Source organism: Trachinotus anak, unplaced genomic scaffold, assembly GCF_046630095.1.
Source record: "Trachinotus anak isolate AG129_WGS33_773 ecotype Australia unplaced genomic scaffold, CSIRO_AGI_Tana_v1 ptg000039l, whole genome shotgun sequence".
Lineage (NCBI taxonomy): Eukaryota > Metazoa > Chordata > Actinopteri > Carangiformes > Carangidae > Trachinotus > Trachinotus anak.
In genome coordinates, this window is record NW_027273890.1 from 1,380,332 (window position 1) to 1,396,219 (window position 15,888).

Genomic DNA, 15,888 nt, shown 5'->3' on the forward strand with positions numbered 1-15,888 from the left:
AAAAGAACATCTGCCAGCATCAGCAATGAAAGGTAAAATCTGCATCTCCCAGTCGGCACCCTGGAAAACTGGCCAGGTGATCCTCACTACTGTGACATGGCACCTCTGCTCCACCCAGCCAAGGACCCACACACACACACACACTACACCCTGAGGTGAAGGGCTGAAGGCTGAGTCCAGATGTTCAGGACTCAGACTTTAGTCATCACGTCACCTAAAGACTTCATGTGTTTCCATGGAGATGAACCAAAGTTTCTGACCCTGTAACTGTTTCTGAACAGTCCTCGGCAGCACCGATGCTGACAATAAAAATAAGTCCAGGTTCAGTCCTTGTGGACTTGATTCATTGTGGATTTGCTGACATTGTTGACTTTCTACGGGACGTTGTCGAGACTTCAGGTTTGTCCTTCGGTTGTGCACGTTCACACTCTGAACAGCCTGAGTCATGATTTCAAGCCCTGTTCCTGCTTGTGATTGGTCAGGTGGACTCACAACAGACCTGGTTCCTGACCTGACATCACATACAGGAAGTTTGGAGAGAGATCCTTCCTCCTTTGATATCTGTGGATGCACTAAGAGCTGTGAGAGTGGAACAGGCAGATTATAGCAAATGAACACTGTAACAGTTGATGTTTACACGCAGTGGGATTAAATGAATCCTCTGAAGCCTGTCGACACAACAAGACCATTATTTCAAGTCTTATTAAACAAGTTCAAAGACATGATTGTGTGTGAATGAGTTCAGTGACAGTGCTTCTCCACACCAGCTCCTTCCTTCATTAAACCAAACAACCCTCTGTTCACTCTGTGTTTTCTACAAACTTTATTGACCAAAAAGCAGAAGCACTAATTTGTGTGGAGTGAGTCGTCAGCCTCGCCCGATGCCTCCGAGCTGCTCCGGGCCCCGGGCTCCGTGTTTGTTTCCTGCTGCCTCCACTTCATTAAGCTGTGTCAGTCTGACCCTGTCAAGCTGCAGATAGCTCATTAACCCCCCCTCCCTCTGCAGATCCAGAGCATGATACCTCGGGTTTATACTCTCTACCCATTCATCTGCGGAGAAAGTGACTGAAGCAACGCAGATACAATCTTCTACTGGGAATTCAAAAACATGTTTATGATATGATTTTATTCATTCAATAAAAATCTAGCAGATTTCAGGTAAACACTCAGAGAAACCAAATCCTGCAAGGTTGGATGGTGGGTCCAGGTGGGCGGGGCTTGTGACTGGTTTGTTGTGACATCACAAAGCTCCAGAAGTCCTGACGGCTGGTTTTAAGGCTCAGTTTCTGAATACAGGCTGTGTGCATTTCTCTGTGGACTGAGGCTTTGATACTTTCACAGTATTAATATAGAACCTTGACCCTTAACCTTTAGACTGTCACAGTGTGATGGTGGAACCACCATCCTCCACTATTATCATTTATATCTGCTTTACCTGAAGAAGCTTTGCAGTAAACATATGTTGTTTTTTTGGCTTCAGAACAGCTGATAGATGTTGGCAGACGTCTCTCTCCTCTCTGATTATTCCTCCGTCCTCAGCTGCTTCCTTTTCATCCCACACTGTCACTTCTGCTTCAGGTTGAGTTCTTCAGCCTTGAGACGCCACAGTGCTCGACTCAGAGACATCACAGTTTGTTTTGGTGATGCAACATGAAACCGGTCAGCTGAGAACGTTGCCTCCGTTAATTCATGCAGGGATATGTCTCTACAAAGAGAACCAGCAGAGATAATATATAAGGAGCTCTGTGTGCTTGTTAACATTCTCCCATATCAAGAATATTTTATTTTGTTTGTACTTATTACTTATGTAGTGTGTATATTTCAGAGCTGTTACACATCTCTCATTAACAGATTTTATTAGAAGCCAAAAACATTAATTTAACAAATTAACAAAATTAACTAATTTTATTAACAATAAAAGAACAACAGTAAAAATATTAAGATCCAAAACAGAACAAACACTAAAAACCAAATTAACTACAGTGAATGATAAATATGAAGATATTTTATATGAAGTTTGTTGGTGGTTGAACGGTCATGTGATGTGTTTTCAGGTGTTAGTGGAGGAGCAGTAAAACGGAGAACAACACATCAGTGTGGTTGTAGCCTGTAAGTGTGGAACCCCCCCCCCAACATTGTTCCCAATCACAAATATAAAACTAGGATAAAATACACAGAAGAAGAAAAGTGTTTAAAGCTGACATGAAGTGAAGCTGTGGACATCAGTGTAGAAGCTGTAGGTGTAAAACACTGAGCAGTGAGAGCTCACTTTGTGCCGCAGTGATGTTCTGACTTCACGATGTAATTGGTGGAGTGTGTTCGTTCTTGGCAGAGTGACCGTGGCGTGTGTGACGTGCCACTGAGACGTGGCGGTTTGTTCGACTCCCACTCTCCCTCAGCTGATTATTTTCTACCCTGTTTTAACATGTTTATGCAAATAACTCCAGGCTAAACCTTTGAAAAAAAAATGTGGTGATGCAACCAAGCTGAAGCTGCACAGAGTTGACAATGTGATGTCAGCACGGCGGGCAGCAGGTCCCGCCCCCAGGCCAAACACCCCTCAGTGCCACGCTACGCTGCACCGCCCACAAACCCAATGAGATTACTGCAGTGTTTATCCATCAGGGTTAAATTTAAAATGTGATCCACACACTGGGCCTGGTTTTCTCCTCGGGTTCGTCAGGAGGAGGAGGAGGAGGAGGAAGCAGCGCTCCGGTTTCCTCGTGGGAGTGTGGCGGTTGCCGTTTAGTCAAGCCTGCGGTGGGTTGTGGTTACGCTCTGATCTGATTGGACGTAACATCAGAAGGGGGTGAATGAGCACACACAAGCACACATGAATTCATGCTGATAGTGTGTGTGTGTGTGTATGAGAATCTCCCCAAAATTACATAATCCAGACTGAAGCGTTCATGCATTTCTTCACACACACACACACACTCGCTTCACTTCACTGTTGCACTTTATTAACTTTTCACACAGTTTAAGGCGATTTCACTGGAGACAGAGACTCGGTGACTCTTCAGGATTTTAACTCTTTGTTTAATATGAATAAAAATCTTCAAAACCTTTCTGATTGAATTTCACCTTTAATTCTTTACACTTCCAGTTAAAGCAGGTAAAAAGTTGCTGATATCACGACGTGAATTCTTGATTGTTTTTAATGTTATATAGAAAAAAGGATGATTAGCTTTGTGTTTTCAAGAGTCTTTCAGTGATAAGTTATAAAAACCTGAATGACCTGGGTATTTGCTGGGTCTGCTGGTCCTGGATCAGGATCAGATGGACCAGGGGAGAGCTGCTTGTCTGACAGAGTCGTGTAGTTCAGTTCAGAGGTGTTTCACAGCTGTGGGTGTCAGGGTCTCCCCCCAGTTTGTGGGCCACAGTAACACTCCCACATTGAAAACACTCAGCCATCTGTCTGCGCACACACACACACACACACACACACACACACACACACACAATGCTTTGACAAAAACAACACATGGAAGCTCTACACAGTCTGTCTGTTGTGACTCACACACAGAGGCTTCATGTTAAAAACGATTAGAAAATTTTTTTCACTTTTCATTCAGAATCGGTGAAACAGATTCTGTGTCTAGTCTCTGTCCGTCTGTCGTTGAAGCTCTGCTCACCTGCACAGGTGCGTTCAGTTACTCTGGCTCTCTGCTCAGGTTGAAGGTGGGCGGAGCTCTGCCAGGACCTTCATGAGGTCAGTGGACCAGTACAGTGATGCAGGTGCAGAGTGAGGGAGCTGTCAATCAAGTCACTCGCCATGAAAGAGATCGAGAGCATTTTGATGCTTCTTCATCAGAGTGTAACAGCCAATGTTTCTACAGCAGGAGTCAAAGCTTTAAACCATCCAGAGCTGCTGTTCCTTCACCCCCTGCTCTTCCTCTTCCCTCCTTTATGACCCAGAAACTGGTCTCTGGTGGTGAGTTCAAAGAGGGACTCATCAGTAGGATATTAAAGCTTTAAGAGGGACTGAAAAGCAGAGTTTCACTGGCTCTGCTGGTTTAAGGTTCGAAGCTGTTTGACCACACTTGGTGGTGATGTCACTGGTGCTGGAGCACACCTGAAGGCTACATCACTGCAGCAGATGTTGCAGCTGGCTGCAGGGATTTGTTCACATTCACATCCCATTTACACCCAAAATGCATTCTGGGGGATCGGACTGCAATCAGACAGAGCTTGAGCACGTGAAAAGGAGAGCTGTGAATGCACTGACGACGTGCTTTTCTTCTTCTTTTTCTTGTGTTTTCACCTTCGCACCAGAGTTACATCAGGTACAGACGAGTAACAGAATCACAGGTTTTACAAAATGACAGCAGTGTAATAAAAAGCACTTATGTGAGTCATATTTCAAAATGAAGAGTTTTCAGTGCAGACTGTCTGAGACGTTGCCCGATCAGTTTTCAGGCTGCAACGTTTCTCTTAAATCCCTGTCTCCACCTCTCTCTTCTTCTTCTTCTTCATCTCTTTTGTGTCTCACTTGATCCTCTTTAATCTTCTCTCCTACTCCTGTCAGGTTTTTTTTTCTCCTTCCATCATGTGTCTCTCGTTTCATGTATTTAGAGCAGAGAGGAGCCCTGAGGGACGGAGGGAAGAAGAAGACCTAAAAACTGACAGAAACCAGCTCCAGATGTGTGTGATTGTGTGTGACGGATGCTGGAGGTCTTATCTGAGGGACAGTGACTCCAGGAGCATGTGTCGGCAAAGTCACCCTGATGAATAACATCTGATCAGCTGGTTATGACGCAGACAGTGTTTAAGGCCAATAATGATATTTTGTGTTTCTCTGAATCTAACTCCTTGTTTCCTCCTCTCTCACTCTGTCAGCCACAGACTGTCATGATGAATATTATAACTGCGGTTATTCAAACCAATCACCATCTTTGTTTAAACCCACATGTTCACAGCAGACAGTTTGTGTTCACCTCGACATTTAGCCTGAATATTATCATCCTGGATGTTGATAACAGTGCAGCAGATGCCAAATCAGTGCCTGTCCTTGAGTTTCAGGGTCTGACAGCTTTTATCACCATGGTTTCTCCACTCGATCACCTGTCAATCATACAGTGCGGAGGCGGGACTGTGAGGTTGTCTGTCTTAAATTTCCTGTAGTTTTGCAGGATTTTCATCTGTTTTGCTTCTTATTTAAAAGTATCACTTTCTAATACCACCGGTCTGATAAGCATGAACCTATAGAAGAGAAAATCTGAACCTATCTTCTGATTGGCTCACTGTTTTCTGAGCGATCCAGTAAAAATATAGCGGATTTCAGGTAAACACTCAGAGAAACCAAATCCTGTAAGGTTGGATGGTGGGTCCAGGTGGGCGGGGCTTGGGGCGTGGCTGAGGGCAGTGACTGCTTTGTTGTGACATCACAAAGTTCCAGAAGTCCTGACGGCTGGTTTTAAGGCTCAGTGTCTGAATCAGAATCAGAATCAGAATCAGTTTTATTGCCAAGTATGTTTTCACATACAAGGAATTTTTTCTGGTGATTGGTGCAATTGATCAGCAACAGTGGGGCTCTCTAGCCTTGTTGATGAGGCTAATAGCAGATGGGAAGAAGCTATTTTTGTGGCGAGAGGTTTTGGTCCTGAAGGACCGCAGCCTCCTGCCAGAGGGGAGTGTCTCAAAGAGTTTGTGTCCAGGGTGGGAGGAGTCAGCTACAATCTTCCTTGCACGCCTCAGAGTCCTTGAGGTATACAGGTCCTGGAGGGACAGAAGATTGCAGCCAATCACCTTCTCAGCAGAGTGGATGATACGCTGCAGTCTGTTATTGTCCCTCTCAGTGGCAGCAGCGTACCAGATGGTGATGGAGGAGGTGAGGATGGACTCAATGATGGAGGTGTAGAAGTTCACCATCATAGTCCTTGGCAGGTTGAACTTCTTCAATTGCCTCAGGAAATACATCCTCTGCTGAGCTTTTTTAATGAGCGAGCTGATGTTCAGCTCCCATTTGAGATCCTGTGCGATGGTGGTTCCCAAGAAGCGAAAATGCTCCACGGTAGCCACGGGGGAGTCACACAGGGAGATGGGGGTGGGTGGGGCTGGGCTCTTCCTGAAGTCCACTATCATTTCCACTGTCTTCAGAGCGTTTAGCTCTAGGTTGTTCTGCCTGCACCAGGTCACCAGACGCTCAGTCTCCCACCTGTAGGCAGACTCATCGCCATCAGAGATGAGTCCAATGAGAGTGGTGTCGTCTGCAAACTTCAGGAGCTTGACAGACTGATGGCTGGAGGTGCAGGTGTTGGTGTACAGGGAGAAGAGCAGAGGAGAAAGAACGCAGCCTTGCGGGGATCCAGTGTTGATGGTCTGGGAGTCAGACACGTGCTTTCCTAGCTTCACGTGCTGCCTCCTGTCAGACAGGAAGTCGGTGATCCACCTGCAGGTGGAGTCAGGCACGCTCAGCTGGGAGAGCTTGTCCTGCAGCAGAGCCGGGATGATGGTGTTGAAGGCAGAGCTGAAGTCCACAAACAGGATCCTAGCATAGGTCCCTGAGGAGTCCAGGTGCTGGAGGATGAAGTGGAGAGCCATGTTGACGGCGTCGTCTACAGACCTGTTGGCTCTGTAGGCGAACTGCAGGGGGTCCAGGAGTGGGTCAGTGATGGATTTGAGATGGGACAGGACAAGGTGCTCAAATGATTTCATGACCACAGAGGTCAGGGCAATGGGTCTGTAGTCATTTAGTCCTGTGGGCCTTGGTTTTTTGGGGACAGGGATGATGGTGGAGGATTTGAAGCAGGCTGGCACGTGGCAGGTCTCCAGTGAGGTGTTGAAGATGTCCGTGAACACTGGAGACAGCTGATCAGCACAGTGCTTCAGGGATGATGGAGAGACAGAGTCAGGACCGGCTGCTTTGCGGGGGTTCTGCTTCTTAAAAAGCCTGTTGACATCTCTCTCCAGGATAGAGAGAGACGTTCCTTTGGTAGGGGAGGAGGGGGGTTCTGATGTGGCTCTGATGTGGAGGTTAGTGTCAGGCTTGTCCCACTGTCTTTCAAAGCGGCAGTAGAACTCATTCAGATCGTTGGCCAGACGGAAGTTGTTAATGGAGTGGGGGGGTTTAGGTTTGTAGTTTGTGATCTTTCTGAGCCCTTTCCAGACAGAAGCAGAGTCATTGGCTGAGAACTGGAGCTGAAGTTTCTCAGAGTACAGACGTTTAGCTTCTCTCACCGCTTTGCTAAACCTGTACTTGGACTCTTTAAACCTGTCCCTGTCCCCACTCCTGAAAGCTTCCTCCTTTTGCCTCCTGAGCTGACTGAGCTTAGCTGTGAACCAGGGTTTGTCATTGTTATAACTCACCCTGGTGCGTGATGGGATACAGCAGTCCTCACAGAAGCTGATGTATGATGTCACAGCCTCTGTGAACTCATCCAGACTGTTGGAAGCAGTCCTGAACACTTCCCAGTTAGTGCAGTCCAAACATGCCCGCAGATCCTCTATGGCTTCACTGCTCCACTGCTTCAATGTCCTCACAACAGGTTTACACAGTTTTAGTTTCTGCCTGTATGTGTGAATCAGGTGGACCATGACATGGTCAGAGTGGCCCAGTGCAGCCCGGGGGACGGCGTGATAAGCACCACTGATTGTGGTGTAACAGTGGTCCAGAGTGTTCCCCTCTCTGGTCGGGCAATTAACAAACTGTCTGTATTTGGGCAGTTCGTGGCTGAGGTTCCCTTTGTTAAAGTCACCAAGGACAATAACTACGGAGTCCGGGTTGGTCCGCTCCACACACAGTATCTGCTGTGGCCTGTGGTGGGATGTAAACACCGACCAGGATGAATGAGGTGAACTCACGGAGGGAGTAGAAGGGCCTGCAGTTTATGATGAAAGTCTCCAGGTCAGGAGAACAGTGCTGCAGGATCACTGTCACGTCTCTGCACCAGCCACTGTTTGCATAAAAGCAGATTCCTCCACCTTTGGTTTTGTCGGACAGCTCTGTGTCGTGATCCGCTCTGAAGAGCTGGAAGCCGGCCAGCTCCAGCGCAGAGTTCAGAATCGATCCACACAGCCACGTCTCCGTGAAGCACAGGACGGAAGATGAAGAAAAGTCTCTGTTCTTCTGCACCAGTAGCTGAAGTTCATCCAGTTTGTTGGGCAGTGAACGCACGTTGGAGAGAAAGATACCTGGGAGAGGTGTGCGGAGTGCGCGCCGGCGGAGACGCGCAAGCGCACCGGTACGTTTTCCTCTCCTCCGGCATTTCACTGCGAGAGCAACGGTCAGTGACCTCTGACCAAAATGTCCAATAATCCCACAGATGAGTCGAGAAAAGTAGGAAAAAAATCCTCTGGAGTTGTTTCTCTGATATTAATGAGCTCTTCTCTGGTGAAAGAGCTCCGGAAACCAAAGCAGAAAACTGGATTTATAAAGAAAATAAGGCAAAAAAATGCGCACCAACACACCGAGGCAGCCATCCGCGGCGCCATGGCAACAGAATTTTTTATATACAGAATACAGGCTGTGTGCATTTCTCTGTGGACTGAGGCTTTGATATTTGATTTCACAGTATTAATATAGAACCTAGACCTGCTTTATAATCACAAACACATGGACATCTACCTTTAGACTGGATGGAGCTTTAACATACAAGAGACAAAAACACATGTTGAACTGCTGCAGCAGCTGCAGGCTCCGACACAAAGGGCGAAAACTGGCACTTTGCTCCCACACTGCGACAGACAAGTGGTGAAATAGCTTCATTGTTTGAATAGTTGCGCTGTACCTGGACTTCCTGCTGTTTCCTGCTGGAACCCACAAGAAAAAATATCTAGATCTCCGAACTTAACAACCACACAGATCATCTTTCCCTTTGTCGTCATGGTTACAATAATAAACATGCGGTTCATCTTATGGAACCTGCCAGGTTTGTGTAGGTTTAAACACAAATACTACTTGGTTAAAATAAGTACTTTCTTAAGGTTAAAAGACCTTTTATTGTCATGGTTACAGTTATAAACACTACAGCCACTAGAGATTGCCTCTCTGTAAAAAGGAATTATGGATAATAATAATAACAAGCTGCTGCACAGATGACCTACAGTATGGGCTCCAGATTAAAATGTTTCAACAACTATTGGATGGATTACCACGGGATTTTATGCAACATTTGTGGTCCCCTGAGGATAAATCCACCTGTGTGCAAATGCTCCGGGGCCCCGGGCCCTCCAGTCACACTTCATTGTGTGTCAGTTGGATTGTGATTATTTGACTGACTGAAAAGCTCTACCAAAACTTAGATAAGAAGCTCAACGTCACTTTCATGTCAGTTTCCAGTCTCTAAGATAAGACAAGCCAACAGGCTGGAGCTCGATACTGAAGAGACACATAAGAGAGTATCAACCTTCTCCTCCAACCCATTCATGTCCTGTGTGGTTCAGGGGCCTGTGCCAAAATTTACAATGAGCATTTTCCTAAATAAAGCTGTTGAACCAAATTAAAACACAATTTCAACAGGGGCCCACACCTCGTTTTGTCCCAGCATATGCAAATGTAATGTAACATATGTACATATACAAACATATGGAAAAATTATATATGAAACCTATTAGAAAATGTCATTTCATATGTTGACACACACACACACACTTACATGGATCATGCCGGCTGCTCCGGGTGTGTAGTTCCCTCCTCATCTCTCTGCTGTCTCCTTCCTCCCTGCAGGGATCTCGATGCCGATTCCTGTGCTGGGACTCAGAGACCACTCCAAGGTTTTCAAAGATGGCAGCTGCCTGCTGACAGACAACAACTTTGTGCTGGTCGGCTCCTTCGTGGCCTTCTTCGTGCCCCTCACCATCATGGTCATCACCTATTTCCTGACCATCAATGCCCTGCAGAACGAAGCCACCCTCTGCTTGGACCAGCTGGTCCCGAGGCCCAAGTGGAGCGCAACGTTCACCTTGAGCTTCTTACCGCAAAGCTCGCTGTCCTCTGAGAAACTGTTAAGACGCTCAATAAGCCGCGAAGCCGGCAGCAGAGGAAGCAGTGGCGGCCTGGGAGGCGCCCGCGGGAGCATCTCCGGCTCGCTGTTCGGACGCCGCACCATGCAATCGATCAGCAACGAGCAGAAGGCATCCAAGGTCCTCGGGGTGGTGTTTTTCCTCTTCGTGGTCATGTGGTGTCCATTTTTCATCACCAACGTGCTGGTGGTGGTGTGTGACCAGGCCGTGTGTGACGCAGGACTCATGGGAGGTCTGCTGAACGTTTTTGTCTGGGTCGGGTACCTGTCCTCGGCGGTCAATCCGCTGGTCTACACACTGTTCAATAAAACATACCGCGCCGCTTTCCTGCGCTACGTCCGCTGCCAGTACCAGCCGCAGAAGAAGCCTCTGCAGCTCATACTGGTGAACACCATCCCGCCGCTGGCTTATAACTCCACCCAGCTGCCTCTGGGCGACATCGGGAAGCTACGAAACGGAGCGGCGCACCCCAGTGGCGAGGCAAAGGAGCTGTATTTACCTGGGCAGGAAACGGAGACGTGTCTGCCGGACAAAAGCCACGGAGACAAAGATGAGAGCCGCGTGTGAAAGGGAAGTAAAACCCTGCTTCAAGGTCAATCCTGTGCGAACATGGATCAGATAAAACTGTCACATCGAACCTCTGTGGTCACGTCTCATCATTCCTGGGAGCAAAGGGTTCACAGTTTAAAGTCAAAGTGCCAAAGACAAAGTGCCTCCTGGTCAGGAGTTCTACCTTTCAGAGCAACTGGAGGTCTGTCCCCAGTTCAGGTCCAGTCCTCAGATCCTCATCATCAGGATCAGTTCAGTCAAGTTTTTTAACAAAAACACTTCGTAATAAGCATTTACAGTTAGTGTGCGTTCAAACGGTTTGTTGTTTTGCTTTAAACCAAAAAAAAAAAAAAACATTTCCATTTTTTAGTTTGAAACCAAAAACAAAAAAAACCAACAAAAAACGTCTAATTAGAAGCAACTGGAAACACAGTGTATATCCACTTACTAATTAATCAGGATTATAATTCACACTGTGCAGGTAAATAATAATAATAATCACACACTTCTGATAAAAAAAAAAAAGTCTTAATGCAAAACAAAAAACAGATCTTTGCCTGTGGTTGCAGAATGTTACACTTCATAGAATTCTATCCTCCTGGCTTTTATTTTGAAATATTTACCTTTAACTCTGTACCACCTGACAACCTGTGATCATTCTTCTATTCAACAAGGGAAAATGGAAAAAAAGGAATCTGCAAACACCAGGGTTGGACAGTTTCTTCCAATTTGATGTTCTTGGTTTTTGTTTTTTAATTCTGACAACAAAAACAGAAATACATTTTTTCATTTTTTGGTTTTTAAATCAAAACCAAAAACGAACTACCTGAACGTAACGGACCATTTACCCCAGAATGATGTCAATTGGCGCTTGTTTCATGTATTTAAATCTCAATGCTGCTTCAAAGTCTTCTGCACACTGCTGCTAAATGAAATTACAGTCTCGGAAAACATATTTTATTTTTCCCTTTTTTAAAAGATATTGAGTCTATCAGTATCTTCCAGTCTGAGGGTTCAAGGAGGCAGAGGAAGGAGGAGGCACAGCTCATGTAAATACAAAAAGTATATAATTTGCCCATTTTATAACAAACTGTTCAGACAGAGAGTAAAAAACTTCATAGATTCTTCACATAATTTTCCACGGACACTCAGCTGCAGCGAACTCAGCCCCCGGCTCACCAGCTTCAGTCAGGTGGCCTCTACCTCCCATCATACCTCTGGGTGGATCAGCAGGGATTAGACTGGATTTCCTGCCCCTTATCAGATGTTAGTGTCAGAGAGGGAGACCCAGGACGAGGCTGCTTCTGGAGCTCTCTCCTCTGACTGCAGGTGGTGATGAGCCCATTCTGTCACACAGAGACTTGTGAATAAATTTATATTTGTATTTTGTGCAGATGTATGTGAGTAAATGTAGATGATTGTTGGTAAAAGGATTTTATTCAGCAGTGAGAGGATGAGTATTGTTGCTCAGTGTGAAGAGGATTTAAGAGGAAACTCATCTGTTGTAGAAGTTTTTTATTGTGTAAATGCATAAAGTGAGTTTGTTCCATGGATGTTTTATCAAGTTGTGATCAGACCAAGCATCAACCTCTGGGGCTGAAGCCAACAGTCTGTCTTACCATCTGGAGGATGGAGGTGAGAACGAGTGGAGAGAAAAAAGGGACAAAATTTAAAAAGAACGTAATGAGTTCACCTCCAAGATACTAAACATCCACTTCACTGCTTGTGAAGAATAATTTCACAAGGCAAAAACATTTTCATACATAATGAAGCTGGTTAAATCATATCACTACGGAAGCCCTGAAGGGCAAATGAAAACTTTTTTTTTGTTTGTTTTTTCATCTGTGATAACGAGGTTATTTTTTTATTTTTTGCCAGGATCATGATCTGGATAAAAGTTTTTTTTGTATAAACAACCCCGAGAGGCAAGGGATTTTTTTCTGGAAAGAAAGAAAAAAATCATTTAAAAACTTATTTTCAAACTTTTAAAAAATTATCCTCCCGGAATATTTTTCACTTGCCTCTCGGGGTTCGTTTTCACAGATTCATTTAAAGAAATTACCCCAAACACAAGTTTTTCTCCTGCCTCTCTGGGCTTCCGTACGTCACTGTCACTGTTTGTGGCTGTTATATTTCACAGAGAAGGTGAAGAAGCTCAGGGTGCATTCAAAGTTTATGAAATAGTTCATGCCCACTGCACAAAGTGTGAATGACTGTGGAGTCTGTTATTTAGAGAAGAAGAAGAAGGAGAAGAAGGGTTTTCAGCCGAAGCAGCAGCAGTCAGGTCATTTACTGTCACGACAGCTGTTATTTACAGCAGCAGGGGAGGAGCTGTCAGACAAACATGGTTCAGGCTGTTCTTAACCAACAGTCATGATATAAAAGAAATGTAAACTCAGCAGGTGTCTGCATTTAGCAGCGAAGCACCTGCTGAGTCACAACCTGCGTTGACACAGAAACAGAAAAGTCTGATTCTTCAGCTTCCGTCTGTTCAAGACGAGCAGAGACAAAATATCATCGACCTCCGACTGAACCGCGAAGACAGGTAAGCTACAGTGTGCAAAGACAATCTGTCAGAGACTGGGTGTAGGAGCTGAGCTAAGAACAGGTGAGTACGTGGGCGGGAAGGAGTCAGGTGGGCGGGGTCACTGCAGGACAGGAGGGAGGGGCAGGGTCTGAGGAGAGAGTAGTGACATGGCAGAGAATAAATGAATGAATGAACTGTGACATATCATTTTTACACTGTTTATCTTTGCACAGATTAGCTAGTTTACCCCATTTGCAGTCTTTATGCTAAGCTAAGATGAGCTAAGCTAAGCTAACCAGCTCCTGACTATAGCTCACTATTTTCCATCCACACGAGACTGAGATCAGTCTGAACATTTAAACTCAGCAAGAAAGTCAGTGAATTTCTTTATGAAATGTGAAGTTTAGTGTGAACACAATGGAGGAAATTTGGTTTGATCATCAGAAAAATGTAAAATTAAAGTTTTGGTTCAGCTTTTCCACTTTATATATACCTTTTGGACTTCTGGGTTATAAAAGTGAAAAGTCACGTAGCTCCATGCAGCTCACTGCTGTCATCTGAGGGCTCGTTTTCCCGCTCTGATGGACTGTGCTGTGCTGATGCTGCCTGGCCCTCAGACAAAAACTTTATTCACACAGGTAGAAAAATGAAATCTGGATGTAAAGAAAAGTTTTCCTCTAATGCCGCAGGCTTCAGACTCAGCAGTGCAGCCATGCAGCGTGGAGGACTTCGACCTTCTCATTAGTCTTTGTCGTGTTGCTCGCCCTGCTCCGGGACCTGGACCCACTCAGATGACGTAACTGCAGTCTGTGTGTAGTTCTGTTGCTGTTGCGGTGATGTGAAGACCACCGACACCTTTCTGCTGACGTAACTGTGGTGTGGAGGTGTTTTTAAATCTACAGTAGTGTCTGTTCTGGAGTTTGATGTTTGATGGTGACGCTCACGTTTCTTTTCTATGTCAACTGTTTCCAAATCAAAGTAAAAGAAAAAGTGCAGATGAAGCGACTTCCACGTGTGTGAGAGATTTATTTATTCACGTCTTCAGCAGAAATGTGTGTGAAGAAACACTCACTTGGACTCAAGGATGAACTGATCAGACTTTGGTGGTCAAAGGTCAAAGGTCGCTGTGACCTCACAAAACATGTTTTTGGTCATAACTCATAATTTATACACTAATAGTGACACTTTAACACAAAATATTTAACAGGAAGACAGGATGACATGATGACATTTTATATCCAAAAGGTCAAAGGTCAACATCTCTGTAGCATCATAAGCTGTGTCCCAGTTCAGGGGCCGCGTGTTGTGACTCGGCTGGTTGGTGGAGGAAACAACCGCAAGAAGCTAAATCTGGATTTAATCCTCAGTTGTGAAGCAGGAGCAGCTGATCTGCAGAGTCTCTGCATCGTCTCTGTCTGCGGGACGAGAACTGAGGCTCACGTATGTGCAGCCAGTTCCACAGTGATGAGATTTATAAAGGGAGAGGCAGGTGTTTTATAAAGCCGATGAAAAGAAGGTGTCTGCATGTTAATGTCTGTGTTTCAGTCGTGGATCTATTCAGTTTCCACACAGAAGGTCCAAGTGTTCCAACAGGTTCTCCAACTAAACACATGAGACTGTTTTATGATCTTATAGCTCTGTGGTTGCGGTTTACAGCACCTTGTTCAGGGTTGATTAGGTTTACCGCTTCGTTAAGGTTAAGGACCTTAATCATGATGCTTCCAGTAATAACCACTTAGTTATGGCTCACTGAGCGCGCTGCATGTAGCAGACACACGGCTGTGGAGGCGATGATGGGTTGGTTACTGATGGTTCCCTTACTGACGATGTTCTTTAACTGAAAATCAGTACGTTGTTATATGGACGTTGATACTGACAGGAAGTGTCGGATTCAACATAATTATTGCACAAATATCCTGTATTAGTCTATAAAAGTTGGGTTGTTCAGCCCGGGAGCTGCTGTTCACACCATCTCTTCTCATTAGCCTGAATCCAGATCATTTCCAGGACAGATCCCCCGACACTGACTGAGCTTGTTATGTTATGATGCAGCTGAACACTCAGCACATTTACATTGATAAAATAAAGTGACTGGGAGAAGCCAGATTGTGTTTTTATGGTACTGCAGGACTGTGCACCTTTAGCAGCAGCAGCATGTGGTCTGTGACGGAGGCGTCTCCATCATCCAGCAGGACAACAGGCCTGAACACAGTCACATGAACGTATGATGATATACACAGTGCTGAACAAACAGAGACTGCACCTTAGCCTTGGATCTGATGTTCATCACTGTGGGCAGATCAGCGGTTGTTCCTAAAAAATGATGTTGAAGATGATGAAGTTTTAGCACAGACAGCTGCAGCCACAACAAACACATCACAACAGTTTGTTTTCCTCAGATCTGAGGAGTCCAATGAAACCACATAAAGAACTGACTCAGTTTCTTTGTTCTTTCTGCAGCACAAACAATAAAATGCTCTTTTCCAGTTGGGGGGGGGGGCACATCTCCCCCTGCACCACAGCTTTTTACTAAAATAATCTGCTCTGCTCTGATTCATTTACAGACTGAAATAAATGTGGAGAACCACATATACACTGGAACATGTGTTAATTAGGGAGGAGAGAGAGGGAGACAGGGAGCGAGAGAGAGAGGGAGAGAGCAAGAGAGATAGAGAGAGCCTGATATTGTACTAATCTGATTCGCCCACAGCGAGTTCTGTCCAACCATCCAGTTTTTCTTTGTGAAGAATTTATCTTTGCCCCATCTGTCTTCTGCTGTTTAAAATAGCACCAGCCAAGAGCTGTTCAGAGAGCACACACACACACACACACACACACACACACACACA

At 45.3% G+C, this 15,888-nt stretch overlaps 1 protein-coding gene across 2 annotated transcripts in view; it reads left to right on the plus strand.

The window, feature by feature from the left end:
* The window catches only part of htr2aa (5-hydroxytryptamine (serotonin) receptor 2A, genome duplicate a), a 47,885-nt gene extending 32,382 nt beyond the window's left edge, over positions 1-15,503 (plus strand). The window contains exons 3-4 of one of the 2 annotated variants that reach the window (XR_011687149.1): positions 9,668-13,057; positions 13,729-15,503. Coding sequence is in view for 1 of the 2 variants with exons in the window: in XM_071472488.1 (XP_071328589.1) it covers positions 9,668-10,530 (863 nt within the window). In the remaining variant the exon portion in view is untranslated. Of the gene's footprint in view, positions 1-9,667 lie in introns of both variants that reach the window. The other variant, XM_071472488.1, reaches the window with a different exon arrangement.
* The last annotated feature ends 385 nt before the right edge of the window (positions 15,504-15,888 follow it).